Genomic DNA, 15,325 nt, shown 5'->3' on the forward strand with positions numbered 1-15,325 from the left:
GGGAACATTTTCTGCATTAGGTTTTCCCAACACTGATAATGATTGAACCTGGTTGATTTGATGACAGACCTATCAGGATTGGAGTTAGCAAACTTCTTTGATAGCCGCCATCTGCTGCTAATGTTTCGAGAACAAAATGGAGGACCTCAACAGAGACTCATGTGATTTAATGACACAAACTGTGATGGATCATAGCCTATTTTTATACGACGTGAGAATGGTTTTAATAGTATCTGTCAACCTTTGAACCCCCGGTATCGAATAGGACTACTGTGTTTGGTGGCTTGTTAAAATGAATAAATGTGCACTTGAATTCTGTATTCATGCACCCACATAAGTATATATATATATATATATATATATATATATATGTTTATTTTTATTTACAGGAACATTTTAGATATTGAAATAATTAAAATAACAAAATACAATAATTAACATGAAGGCAGATGTGATGTAAAGCATAATAAATTATTTAATGTCGGCATAGACAAAATTTCCCCCAGAATGTCCAAAAAGAATGAATGCTGAATCATCAGAACATTGGGGGCCAATGACTTTGCCTTTCAGAAGCCACGATGGGAGTGCCAGTAAAGAAGTTGAAAAGGGCTCCGCGTCCTCCTGGGTGTCGGCAGCTCTCAGGGCCTCGTCCTCCGGGGCTGAGCGTACACACACTCGTCCACATTGGTCTCCAGTGTCCGCCTGGGGCCTGGATTCACCTTCACCTGCCCGTACTCCACCTCCCCTTCCCCCTGCCCTGTCCGCTGCCCTGTCCGCTGCCCCTGACGCTGGAGCACAGAGACGTCTGCGTAGGTTACATCTTCCGCTTCCATGGTGTCTGCGGAGAGGAGAGCAGGACGAATGGAGAGGAAGAGCAAATGAGGAAATGAGAGAATAGAACGCCAAACAATAGTGAGAACCAAACAGAATGACTCTTGGTGTTGAAGTATCGCCTTCCAGAATGACCTCCTAACACCGGTCGGCATTCCGCTACATTCCAGTGTTCGACCGTAACGTTAGGGCGACATTATACTGTACATTATTCTGTACATTGTACTGTACATTAAACTGTACATTGTTAAGGACGCAGCAAAGGGGATTCGTACCTTTTGCGGTTTTGTGCTTTTTTGCGCAGTAGACTCCCAATGCTACTATCAGGAGCAGTACCATCGCTGACAGGGAGCCAGCTATTATAGGGACGAGCTCTGTGACAGAGAAAAGTATGGCATAGTGAAGAATGATATGGACAATATTCATGAATAAATATATATATATATATATATATATATATATATATATATATATATATATATATATATATATACACACACATACATACACACACACACTAACGGGTAGGCAGACTATAGCATCATTATCTTCATTATCTTTATGTCTCATTAATTATGGTGGTTATTAAATTCCATGAAATGATTGATTACAGCTATTTATATATATATATATATATATGCCTTTTTATTTTTATATCTATGTGCTAGTCTGCTTACCCATTATATTGAAGTTGAATTCCACAGCTGTCTCAGGGCATAATGTATTGTTGTCTCTGTGCACCCACTGTGATATATGTGTTCCATTAGATGTGCAGTTCACATAAATGAACCCTATGGGAGACAATGGTGACCGGTCATGTGATGAATCAACTGCTGTCCAAGCCCCTTGCATTCATTCTCTCAATGTATTTTTCCCTCGCTGGCAACCATTTATACGTACGTACGTACGTACGTACATACAGTAACGGGAATGCAGATTGACCTCATATCTTCACATTTTATCAACATAATGGCTGCTATGTTACCCTTTAATGATTTATCAGCCCTGTATATATAAAGATATCTTTATATCCATATGCAGATATCTACATACATGATGAGAATTATTGTATATATATTTACAGTTAGCAGATTGACATCACTATCTTCACGTCAGCTTTACATAGGCCTAATGGTTTGTGTCCATTTAATCTCCTTACCCGTTTTATTGACATGGTCTGTTGGTCCATCAGTGACCGCTGCCTCAGGGCATAAGGTATTGTTGTCCCTGTGCACCCACTGTGATATATGTGTTCCATTAGATGTGCAGTTCACATGAATGAACCCTATGAGAGACAATGGTGACCGGTCATGTGATGAATCAACTGCTACTGAATCCAAGCTCCCTTCATTCATTTCCCTCGTTGTGTTTGTCACTCACCGTCACACACAGACAAGGTGATGTTAGCCGCGGCGTGGCTCACGTTGTTGCGGACCAAGCAGGAGAGCAGTCCCGACCGGCCCGGCTCCAGAGTGACGTCACTAGCGCTACTCGGTCCGGAGAGGAGACGCGTGGCGTTCAGCGGGAGTCCGTCTAGACTCCAGCTGTAGAGGAGTCCGTCCCCCCCGGCCGAGCAGGACACATTCTGCTGTCCCCGGGACAGACACTCCCGGGACAGGAGGGGAGAGGAGACCGGGGCTAAGGGAAACCGACTGAGGAGGTGAGTCTCACAGGTTGACTGAACAGAAACCTTCTGTTATTCACTCATAAAAACCTAAGTTCATACACTAGAAGAATCCACCTCTTTAACCCCTCTGCTCCCAGACTAACTAGTGTTTACTGGGCTTGACATAGTTTATGACTACATACACAAATTGGGCAGTAGCTGAATAAACAGCATTTTCACCCTCAGCACTTCTAAAGTAAAGTAGAGCAACACAGCCCCCTCTTTACATCAAATGTTGACAGCATTAATAACAAATGGGCAGAGGGAACGTTTAAAGAGTAGCTAGAAAAGGCCTTAAAAACATTCACAAAGTACAGTTTATCATGTGACATTACCGATCATGTTAACATGGAGCCCGAAAGCCAACACTGTTTCTATAAGAGCTATGAAGTCAGAGGTTAACGTCTAAATGATCCTTAATGACGTTAATTAATCCTTAATGATGATGATGAGAGGGAAACAGCAGCAAAAACCTTCTGTTTCCCTCTCATCTTTAACCCTGGTTAAATAACTACTACTACTGAAATAAGATATAGTTACTCACCTTGAATGGTTAAATTACATTTCGTTTTTTCTAATTCCTTTCCATTTGCATTATGTACTTCCATTAAGTATAGACCATTGTCTGTCCTGTCAGTGTCCTTTATAGTAAATATTCCAGTACTGACATTAAATGAATATCGAATGTTTGTTTCCTGACTGCGGTTGAATGAAATCGGGACACCGTTTTTCTTCAGTCTGTAGCGATCATCTTGTGAGGTCTGAGTAGGCAGCTGGACCTCCACGGTTCCTCCCAGAGAGCCAAAGCACTGGGTCGTGATGTGTGGCTGTGTGGCGTTGCAGAAGGTCTTCACACCTGGAGGTTTACAGAGGACAATAAAACAATACAGGAGATGTATCTCAATGAGTGTCATTGCAGAGAGGAACATTATACTCATATGTTGAAGGTTCAAACATTTAATATTTCATTAAGTTTTTTGGATTTGATTTAAATAATTTCCATATGATTGTCATGAAAATACCCAACCGTACCCCGAATACACTCGATAATATGTGCTAACACTTTTGCGTTTTGCAATAACAAGGGGGAATTCACATTATGTGGAAGTCACAAAGCAAAAGGCAGAGTAAGGATTATTGAAATTTGACAATAAAAGGACTCAATTTATCCAGAATTTACATACTGTGGCGAGCAGCACGGGAAGGACGAGACAGGAGACCAGGTTCAACCGTTTAGTACAACTCTCGCGCCCCTTACACCGCACGACTACGAGTTTGTTTTTATCCGAACGACTACACAAATAGTAGCTCACCTCTGCAACGGACACGTCACTCTCGGTGGCGGTGTCAACAATAATGAAAATGAACATGTTAATAGAACACACAACCATATAACATCCCGAACCCATTAACCCCACTTAACCCTAACAACAGAATAAAATAACAAAACCACTTTTGTCAACTGACAACCCAATTCCCAGAATCCCCGCGGCTCCGGAACATGGCGCCCACACCCGTGGTCGCCACAATACGATAAATGATGAATTAGCTTGACCCAACAAATGTTGAAAAGCAACTACTTATGAACCAATAGCTAAAAAACTATAGCTGACTAAATGCGATAAAATACATGAAGATTTAAAACAGTTATAATGCCATAAAGATCTCACCATCAGTAACACCAATTAGTAACAGCAGCACAGCCCCCATGTTGAGCATCTCGACCTCAGTGTGGTCTCAGTGGAGTCCAGGACTTGAGCCTGTTTACAGGAACACACACCCCAGCCTATATGAGACCCACATGTCATCGCAAAAGTGGAAGTTGTGCAACCGCTCAGCAAACTTTATATTCACCGCAACCGAACTAAAAGGACCAATACCTTGTTAGGATGAAAACGTTAAACAGTACTGGGTGACTGGGCATCTTCAAAGATCCCATAATAATCTCATAATCCCCTAAAATCAATAATTATTAATAGAAAGAAATTAGGAAATCAATTATGAATTCATGTTAAAATTCTCCCAATAAATACGACTGAGTTGGTGAAATGTTTTCTTGTGTCATTTTAATTTGTTCTCAGTAATGAGATGAATGGGTTGAAACAAAAGCTAAATTGAAGTCTACCGTTATAAAAGCTTTGGTAAGACAGTGAGGAGGGCAGGGTGTTGGAGTCCCAGCCCAAAGGTTCAGGGTCCAAACACCGCTGCAAGAAGCCCTACCTCTCTACTTATTAATATGACTCGGGAAAAAGAATCAGACTAAGTCACTTTGGAGGACAGTGTTTGCTAAATGACTGAACTGAAAGTTAAACCTTGATGTCTCTGTTGTACTGTCAATGAGAAGCAATCTGTTTCATTCTTTGCTGGTGGAGTCTTACTCGTAAGTCTAGTTGTTAGGGTTTGTGTTATCAGGGCAATCTGAGCCATACGGGGGAAGTTAGAGACGGCAGGGAAGCAAAAACAGCAGAAGTGTTTGCCCCGTCTCATTGGTTCCCATGATGCGGCCTTGACTCTATCTGCAGAGGTGTCAGCACTTGAACCATTTGAGTCACAAGTAATGAGGATGTTTCTATTCTATTTTAGGTAAGGTACATTATCCACAAGACTGTCTCTTTTCTTTAACATTTTGGGCATCATAACAATTATTAATTTGAGGTTTTATATTGTGCCCTACTTAAAAGCAATATTTATCAGTTCTTATGTTTCAAGCTTTATCATTTTACTTTGAAAATTATTCTGGACTAGAATAAATCGAGTTGAGAAAATACCAGTCGCCAGTGCTTGTTTTCTCAAAATATATTTACACATTCATCAATATATATTTTAACTGCAAATATATGAAATATGATAACTGAGACTAAAAGGTCTCAGATGTTCATACATTATCTTCGCTGTATATTTAGGTAGAAAAAATGCCAAGGCAAAGGAACGTGGTCAATTTTGACCGAAATGGAAGTGGCGTAGGTTAGCCGCTATGGGGCAGTATTGCATTGTAAACGTGTCATGTTCACAATTGGTATAGCAATCGATTTACAATTACACTAGAGCATTTTCAGGAAATGTAAACATAAATTGTTGACTATGAAGACTGCACACATGCATCCAAGCAAGTTACACATGCAGAATAGTATAAAACACATACCTAGTTATTCTATGTTAAGAGTTACGCAGGCTTTCAGGGATCAAGCTATCACAAGTATTTGATTGTTTCAGTTTCTATCCATGACACAGGAAGCCACCGTGGACAACAAAGTAGGAAAAAATAGATACTATTAATAATAAAAAAAATAGTTGAGATTTGATGAATGACGGAAACTACACGGTTTAAACTGAACGGCTTGATGAACATAAACATGAATATAACAATGGCTGAATAAACATTCACATTTTCAAAGGAGTTCAACGAAGTGGCCTTTCAGATGCAGAGAGAGAAGTGTCCCTGGCAGGTCAAAGGTCAGTGGGCTGATGGCCCTCTGTCTAAAGCGCTGTCCGCGTCCTCCTGGGTGTTGGCAGCTCTCAGGGCCTCGTCCTCCGGGGCTGAGCGGTCACACACTCGTCCACATTGGTCTCCAGCGTCCGCCCGGGGCCTGGAGCCACCTCGACCGGCCCGTACTCCACCTCACTCTCCCCCTGCCCTCCCGGTCGCCCCGGAGACGTTTACGTACGGCACATCATCATCTACTTCCATGGAGGACAGCGCGATGTCTGAACAAATAGAACATTAGACAATGAGAAAACGGCACAGGAAGTAAAGTTTGTGTTTAACAGTTGACCCAAAGAGACACTTGGTACCTCGAGGTCTGGAGGTTTTCTTCTTCTTTAGGGCCCAGTAGACTCCTAATGCTACTAGGGGCAACAGCACCACCGCCAGAGAACGAGCGATGAAAGGGATGGGGTCTGTCACAAGGAAAAGAATGGCACAGAGAACAAACATTTATGAATACATATTGATATCATATATGTATACATATAGGTCTGATTTCCATTCATATTGACACCTCTAGCTTCCAACTCGCTGCATAAGGTATTGTTGTCCCTGTGCACCCACATACATACATACATACATACATACATACATACAGTAACGGGTATGCAGACTGACCTCATATCTTTCACATTTTTTTTCACATTTTATCAACATAATGGCTGCTATGTTACCCTTTAATGATTTATCAGCCCTGTATATATAAAGATATCTTTATATCCATATGCAGATATCTACATACATAATGAGAATTATTGTATATATATTTACGGTTAACAGATTGACATCACTATCTTCACGTCAGATTTACATAGGCCTAATGGCAGTGTTGGGAAATTTCACTTTCTTCGTGAACTAGTTCAAAGTTCAGTTCACAAATTTTAAAATGAACTAGTTCAGTTAAACGTTCATAATTCAAAATTTTGAACTAAGTTCACAGTTCCAAAAAATGAACTAGTTCATAGTTCTTTTTTTCAATATGTTGCTGTGAGCTATTCGTTTTTTCCGGTATTTTGAACATTGAGCCCCCTTTGTGGTTTGTCTAGGATGAAATAGAGTGGTTGAATCAAGTATCGTAGCGAAATACAGTTTCTATCGTGTTTTATTGCACATTTAGCGCATTTTGTAAATCCCATTGATTTCTGTTGGAAGACTCATTACTCATTGGCCGGAAACGGAAAGGGGGGGTGTTCACGTTCGGTTGTAGTCTTTTCGCTCAGTTCTAGCCCTACTGATGAGATGGAGAACCGAGCGAAAAGACTACAACCAAAGGTGAACTGCACCCCTTTCCATTTCCGGCCAACAAGCAATGATTCAAGGAGGTATTCTAGTCTGAGCTATGAGCCAGAGAGCTAACGTTATGGATTGTACATATTTATAATTCGAAATTCGTCTCAGCCTTTATACCACAGATACTCTAGGGTCTATAGCATATAACCGTGTTGTCTGATTACAGTTTAATTCATTTTCCACATTTGAACAGCTCTCGTTTTGAAGAATAATCACCGTGCGATTCGTTTCAATGGGAATCGCGCCGGTCTATACTTTCAAAATAAAGTGTACATATTTATAATTTGAAATTCGTCCCAGCCTTTATACGACAGATACTATAGGGTCTGTAGCATAAAACCTGCATTTATCATATATCTATGTGCTAGTCTGCTTACCCATTATATTGAAGTTGAATTCCACAGCTGTCTCAGGGCATAATGTATTGTTGTCTCTGTGCACCCACTGTGATATATGTGTTCCATTAGATGTGCAGTTCACATGAATGAACCCTATGAGAGACAATGGTGACCGGTCATGTGATGAATAAACTGCTGTCCAAGCCCCTTGCATTCATTCTCTCAATGTATTTTTCCCTCGCTGGCAACCATTTATACATGTACATACATACATACGTACATACATACGTACATACATACATACATACATACAGTAACGTTCATCAGGCAGTAATATAGTACGTTCACGTTCGCCCAAAATATGAACGAGTTCATGAACTTTCGTTCAGTGAACGCGTTCAGGCACAACACTGCCTAATGGTTTGTGTCCATTTAATCTCCTTACCCGTTTTATTGACATGGTCTGTTGGTCCATCAGTGACCGCTGCCTCAGGGCATAAGGTATTGTTGTCCCTGTGCACCCACTGTGATATATGTGTTCCATTAGATGTGCAGTTCACATGAATGAACCCTATGAGAGACAATGGTGACCGGTCATGTGATGAATCAACTGCTACTGAATCCAAGCTCCCTTCATTCATTTCCCTCGTTGTGTTTGTCACTCACCGTCACACACAGACAAGGTGATGTTAGCCGCGGCGTGGCTCACGTTGTTGCGGACCAAGCAGGAGAGCAGTCCCGACCGGCCCGGCTCCAGAGTGACGTCACTAGCGCTACTCGGTCCGGAGAGGAGACGCGTGGCGTTCAGCGGGAGTCCGTCTAGACTCCAGCTGTAGAGGAGTCCGTCCCCCCCGGCCGAGCAGGACACATTCTGCTGTCCCCGGGACAGACACTCCCGGGACAGGAGGGGAGAGGAGACCGGGGCTAAGGGAAACCGACTGAGGAGGTGAGTCTCACAGGTTGACTGAACAGAAACCTTCTGTTATTCACTCATAAAAACCTAAGTTCATACACTAGAAGAATCCACCTCTTTAACCCCTCTGCTCCCAGACTAACTAGTGTTTACTGGGCTTGACATATTTTATGACTACATACACAAATTGGGCAGTAGCTGAATAAACAGCATTTTCACCCTCAGCACTTCTAAAGTAAAGTAGAGCAACACAGCCCCCTCTTTACATCAAATGTTGACAGCATTAATAACAAATGGGCAGAGGGAACGTTTAAAGAGTAGCTAGAAAAGGCCTTAAAAACATTCACAAAGTACAGTTTATCATGTGACATTACCGATCATGTTAACATGGAGCCCGAAAGCCAACACTGTTTCTATAAGAGCTATGAAGTCAGAGGTTAACGTCTAAATGATCCTTAATGACGTTAATTAATCCTTAATGATGATGATGAGAGGGAAACAGCAGCAAAAACCTTCTGTTTCCCTCTCATCTTTAACCCTGGTTAAATAACTACTACTACTGAAATAAGATATAGTTACTCACCTTGAATGGTTAAATTACATTTCGTTTTTTCTAATTCCTTTCCATTTGCATTATGTACTTCCATTAAGTATAGACCATTGTCTGTCCTGTCAGTGTCCTTTATAGTAAATATTCCAGTACTGACATTAAATGAATATCGAATGTTTGTTTCCTGACTGCGGTTGAATGAAATCAAGACACCGTTTCTCCTCAGTGTGTAGACATCATCTTGTGAGGTCTGAGTAGGCAGCTGGACCTCCACGGTTCCTCCCAGAGAGCCAAAGCACTGGGTCGTGATGTGTGGCTGTGTGGCGTTGCAGAAGGTCTTCACACCTGGAGGTTTACAGAGGACAATAAAACAATACAGGAGATGTATCTCAATGAGTGTCATTGCAGAGAGGAACATTATACTCATATGTTGAAGGTTCAAACATTTAATATTTCATTAAGTTTTTTGGATTTGATTTAAATAATTTCCATATGATTGTCATGAAAATACCCAACCGTACCCCGAATACACTCGATAATATGTGCTAACACTTTTGCGTTTTGCAATAACAAGGGGGAATTCACATTATGTGGAAGTCACAAAGCAAAAGGCAGAGTAAGGATTATTGAAATTTGACAATAAAAGGACTCAATTTATCCAGAATTTACATACTGTGGCGAGCAGCACGGGAAGGACGAGACAGGAGACCAGGTTCAACCGTTTAGTACAACTCTCGCGCCCCTTACACCGCACGACTACGAGTTTGTTTTTATCCGAACGACTACACAAATAGTAGCTCACCTCTGCAACGGACACGTCACTCTCGGTGGCGGTGTCAACAATAATGAAAATGAACATGTTAATAGAACACACAACCATATAACATCCCGAACCCATTAACCCCACTTAACCCTAACAACAGAATAAAATAACAAAACCACTTTTGTCAACTGACAACCCAATTCCCAGAATCCCCGCGGCTCCGGAACATGGCGCCCACACCCGTGGTCGCCACAATACGATAAATGATGAATTAGCTTGACCCAACAAATGTTGAAAAGCAACTACTTATGAACCAATAGCTAAAAAACTATAGCTGACTAAATGCGATAAAATACATGAAGATTTAAAACAGTTATAATGCCATAAAGATCTCACCATCAGTAACACCAATTAGTAACAGCAGCACAGCCCCCATGTTGAGCATCTCGACCTCAGTGTGGTCTCAGTGGAGTCCAGGACTTGAGCCTGTTTACAGGAACACACACCCCAGCCTATATGAGACCCACATGTCATCGCAAAAGTGGAAGTTGTGCAACCGCTCAGCAAACTTTATATTCACCGCAACCGAACTAAAAGGACCAATACCTTGTTAGGATGAAAACGTTAAACAGTACTGGGTGACTGGGCATCTTCAAAGATCCCATAATAATCTCATAATCCCCTAAAATCAATAATTATTAATAGAAAGAAATTAGGAAATCAATTATGAATTCATGTTAAAATTCTCCCAATAAATACGACTGAGTTGGTGAAATGTTTTCTTGTGTCATTTTAATTTGTTCTCAGTAATGAGATGAATGGGTTGAAACAAAAGCTAAATTGAAGTCTACCGTTATAAAAGCTTTGGTAAGACAGTGAGGAGGGCAGGGTGTTGGAGTCCCAGCCCAAAGGTTCAGGGTCCAAACACCGCTGCAAGAAGCCCTACCTCTCTACTTATTAATATGACTCGGGAAAAAGAATCAGACTAAGTCACTTTGGAGGACAGTGTTTGCTAAATGACTGAACTGAAAGTTAAACCTTGATGTCTCTGTTGTACTGTCAATGAGAAGCAATCTGTTTCATTCTTTGCTGGTGGAGTCTTACTCGTAAGTCTAGTTGTTAGGGTTTGTGTTATCAGGGCAATCTGAGCCATACGGGGGAAGTTAGAGACGGCAGGGAAGCAAAAACAGCAGAAGTGTTTGCCCCGTCTCATTGGTTCCCATGATGCGGCCTTGACTCTATCTGCAGAGGTGTCAGCACTTGAACCATTTGAGTCACAAGTAATGAGGATGTTTCTATTCTATTTTAGGTAAGGTACATTATCCACAAGACTGTCTCTTTTCTTTAACATTTTGGGCATCATAACAATTATTAATTTGAGGTTTTATATTGTGCCCTACTTAAAAGCAATATTTATCAGTTCTTATGTTTCAAGCTTTATCATTTTACTTTGAAAATTATTCTGGACTAGAATAAATCGAGTTGAGAAAATACCAGTCGCCAGTGCTTGTTTTCTCAAAATATATTTACACATTCATCAATATATATTTTAACTGCAAATATATGAAATATGATAACTGAGACTAAAAGGTCTCAGATGTTCATACATTATCTTCGCTGTATATTTAGGTAGAAAAAATGCCAAGGCAAAGGAACGTGGTCAATTTTGACCGAAATGGAAGTGGCGTAGGTTAGCCGCTATGGGGCAGTATTGCATTGTAAACGTGTCATGTTCACAATTGGTATAGCAATCGATTTACAATTACACTAGAGCATTTTCAGGAAATGTAAACATAAATTGTTGACTATGAAGACTGCACACATGCATCCAAGCAAGTTACACATGCAGAATAGTATAAAACACATACCTAGTTATTCTATGTTAAGAGTTACGCAGGCTTTCAGGGATCAAGCTATCACAAGTATTTGATTGTTTCAGTTTCTATCCATGACACAGGAAGCCACCGTGGACAACAAAGTAGGAAAAAATAGATACTATTAATAATAAAAAAAATAGTTGAGATTTGATGAATGACGGAAACTACACGGTTTAAACTGAACGGCTTGATGAACATAAACATGAATATAACAATGGCTGAATAAACATTCACATTTTCAAAGGAGTTCAACGAAGTGGCCTTTCAGATGCAGAGAGAGAAGTGTCCCTGGCAGGTCAAAGGTCAGTGGGCTGATGGCCCTCTGTCTAAAGCGCTGTCCGCGTCCTCCTGGGTGTTGGCAGCTCTCAGGGCCTCGTCCTCCGGGGCTGAGCGGTCACACACTCGTCCACATTGGTCTCCAGCGTCCGCCCGGGGCCTGGAGCCACCTCGACCGGCCCGTACTCCACCTCACTCTCCCCCTGCCCTCCCGGTCGCCCCGGAGACGTTTACGTACGGCACATCATCATCTACTTCCATGGAGGACAGCGCGATGTCTGAACAAATAGAACATTAGACAATGAGAAAACGGCACAGGAAGTAAAGTTTGTGTTTAACAGTTGACCCAAAGAGACACTTGGTACCTCGAGGTCTGGAGGTTTTCTTCTTCTTTAGGGCCCAGTAGACTCCTAATGCTACTAGGGGCAACAGCACCACCGCCAGAGAACGAGCGATGAAAGGGATGGGACCTGTCACAAGGAAAAGAATGGCACAGAGAACAAACATTTATGAATACATATTGATATCATATATGTATACATATAGGTCTGATTTCCATTCATATTGACACCTCTAGCTTCCAACTCGCTGCATAAGGTATTGTTGTCCCTGTGCACCCACATACATACATACATACATACATACATACATACAGTAACGGGTATGCAGACTGACCTCATATCTTTCACATTTTTTTTCACATTTTATCAACATAATGGCTGCTATGTTACCCTTTAATGATTTATCAGCCCTGTATATATAAAGATATCTTTATATCCATATGCAGATATCTACATACATAATGAGAATTATTGTATATATATTTACGGTTAACAGATTGACATCACTATCTTCACGTCAGATTTACATAGGCCTAATGGCAGTGTTGGGAAATTTCACTTTCTTCGTGAACTAGTTCAAAGTTCAGTTCACAAATTTTAAAATGAACTAGTTCAGTTAAACGTTCATAATTCAAAATTTTGAACTAAGTTCACAGTTCCAAAAAATGAACTAGTTCATAGTTCTTTTTTTCAATATGTTGCTGTGAGCTATTCGTTTTTTCCGGTATTTTGAACATTGAGCCCCCTTTGTGGTTTGTCTAGGATGAAATAGAGTGGTTGAATCAAGTATCGTAGCGAAATACAGTTTCTATCGTGTTTTATTGCACATTTAGCGCATTTTGTAAATCCCATTGATTTCTGTTGGAAGACTCATTACTCATTGGCCGGAAACGGAAAGGGGGGGTGTTCACGTTCGGTTGTAGTCTTTTCGCTCAGTTCTAGCCCTACTGATGAGATGGAGAACCGAGCGAAAAGACTACAACCAAAGGTGAACTGCACCCCTTTCCATTTCCGGCCAACAAGCAATGATTCAAGGAGGTATTCTAGTCTGAGCTATGAGCCAGAGAGCTAACGTTATGGATTGTACATATTTATAATTCGAAATTCGTCTCAGCCTTTATACCACAGATACTCTAGGGTCTATAGCATATAACCGTGTTGTCTGATTACAGTTTAATTCATTTTCCACATTTGAACAGCTCTCGTTTTGAAGAATAATCACCGTGCGATTCGTTTCAATGGGAATCGCGCCGGTCTATACTTTCAAAATAAAGTGTACATATTTATAATTTGAAATTCGTCCCAGCCTTTATACGACAGATACTATAGGGTCTGTAGCATAAAACCTGCATTTATCATATATCTATGTGCTAGTCTGCTTACCCATTATATTGAAGTTGAATTCCACAGCTGTCTCAGGGCATAATGTATTGTTGTCTCTGTGCACCCACTGTGATATATGTGTTCCATTAGATGTGCAGTTCACATGAATGAACCCTATGAGAGACAATGGTGACCGGTCATGTGATGAATAAACTGCTGTCCAAGCCCCTTGCATTCATTCTCTCAATGTATTTTTCCCTCGCTGGCAACCATTTATACATGTACATACATACATACGTACATACATACGTACATACATACATACATACATACAGTAACGTTCATCAGGCAGTAATATAGTACGTTCACGTTCGCCCAAAATATGAACGAGTTCATGAACTTTCGTTCAGTGAACGCGTTCAGGCACAACACTGCCTAATGGTTTGTGTCCATTTAATCTCCTTACCCGTTTTATTGACATGGTCTGTTGGTCCATCAGTGACCGCTGCCTCAGGGCATAAGGTATTGTTGTCCCTGTGCACCCACTGTGATATATGTGTTCCATTAGATGTGCAGTTCACATAAATGAACCCTATGAGAGACAATGGTGACCGGTCATGTGATGAATCAACTGCTACTGAATCCAAGCTCCCTTCATTCATTTCCCTCGTTGTGTTTGTCACTCACCGTCACACACAGACAAGGTGACGCTAGCCGCAGCGTGGCTGACGCTGTTGCGGACCAAGCAGGAGAGCAGTCCCGACCGGCCCGGCTCCAGAGTGACGTCACTAGCGCTACTCGGTCCGGAGAGGAGACGCGTGCCGTTCAGCGGGAGTCCGTCTAGACTCCAGCTGTAGAGGAGTCCGTCCCCCCCGGCCGAGCAGGACACCCTCTGCTGTCCCCGGGACAGACACTCCCGGGACAGGAGGGGAGAGGAGACCGGGGCTAAGGGAAACCGACTGAGGAGGTGAGTCTCACAGGTTGACTGAACAGAAACCTTCTGTTATTCACTCATAGGAACTTACCTTCATACAATTATAATTCGAACTATCCACCTCTTTAAGACCCCTGCTCCTATTATTGATAGAAAGAAATTAGGAAATCAATTATGAATTCATGTTAAAATCCTCCCCATAAATACAATTGAGTTTGTGAAATGTTTTCTTGTGTCATTTTAATTTGTTCTCAGTAATGAGATGAATGGGTTGGAAGACAGTGAGGAGGGCAGGGTGTTGGAGTCCCAGCCCAAAGGTTCAGGGTCCAAACACCGCTGCAAGAAGCCCTACCTCCCTACTTATTAATATGACTCGGGAAAAAGAATCAGACTAAGTCACTTTGGAGGACAGTGTTTGCTAAATGACTGAACTGAAGGTTAAACCTTAATGTCTCTGTTGAAAAGAGACAGGGTAAGTTTTCATAGATTACCCAAAGTGTTGGAGTTGTGCAAAGAGTGGCTACGGGCTATCAATAACCCGAAGTTTGGATAGGACACAGCCGTTGAAGCACTGAGAAATCAGACGGTGTGCCGTCTACATTTCAAGCCAGAAGACTTGACAGAAGACCCGCGCTTGTGAGAACCGCAATTCCGTCGACATTTACCATTCTAGATGATGACGACGAACTGACAGGAACGTCTTCCAAACGCTTTTGCCTGGAGGTAAGACTCTTTCTGA

The 15,325-nt window shown here is 41.5% G+C and overlaps 1 protein-coding gene across 10 annotated transcripts; it reads right to left on the bottom strand.

The window, feature by feature from the left end:
* Positions 1–452: 452 nt before the first annotated feature.
* Positions 453–14,198, bottom strand: LOC307091521 (uncharacterized protein). Of its 10 annotated transcripts, none has more exons than XM_079759154.1 (18): positions 14,119–14,198; positions 13,713–13,826; positions 12,354–12,458; positions 11,704–12,266; positions 10,232–10,321; positions 9,106–9,417; positions 8,276–8,533; positions 8,055–8,180; positions 7,649–7,762; positions 6,290–6,394; positions 5,640–6,202; positions 4,168–4,257; positions 3,042–3,353; positions 2,212–2,469; positions 1,991–2,116; positions 1,509–1,622; positions 1,107–1,205; positions 453–838 (listed from the first exon to the last, which is right to left on the bottom strand). In XM_079759154.1, the coding sequence occupies exons 12-18, from the start codon at positions 4,214–4,216 to the stop codon at positions 639–641; spliced, it is 1,158 nt and encodes a 385-aa protein (XP_079615280.1). In that variant the 5' UTR covers positions 4,217–4,257; positions 5,640–6,202; positions 6,290–6,394; positions 7,649–7,762; positions 8,055–8,180; positions 8,276–8,533; positions 9,106–9,417; positions 10,232–10,321; positions 11,704–12,266; positions 12,354–12,458; positions 13,713–13,826; positions 14,119–14,198; the 3' UTR covers positions 453–638. The 10 variants fall into 10 exon arrangements, with proteins under 10 accessions (XP_079615280.1, XP_079615278.1, XP_079615281.1 ...); XM_079759152.1 differs by having other exon boundaries at positions 9,746–10,321; XM_079759155.1 differs by having other exon boundaries at positions 9,106–10,321; positions 12,227–12,266.
* Positions 14,199–15,325: the final 1,127 nt, after the last annotated feature.

Source organism: Pollachius pollachius (genome assembly GCF_949987615.1).
Source record: "Pollachius pollachius genome assembly, contig: scaffold_45, whole genome shotgun sequence".
Classification (NCBI taxonomy): domain Eukaryota; kingdom Metazoa; phylum Chordata; class Actinopteri; order Gadiformes; family Gadidae; genus Pollachius; species Pollachius pollachius.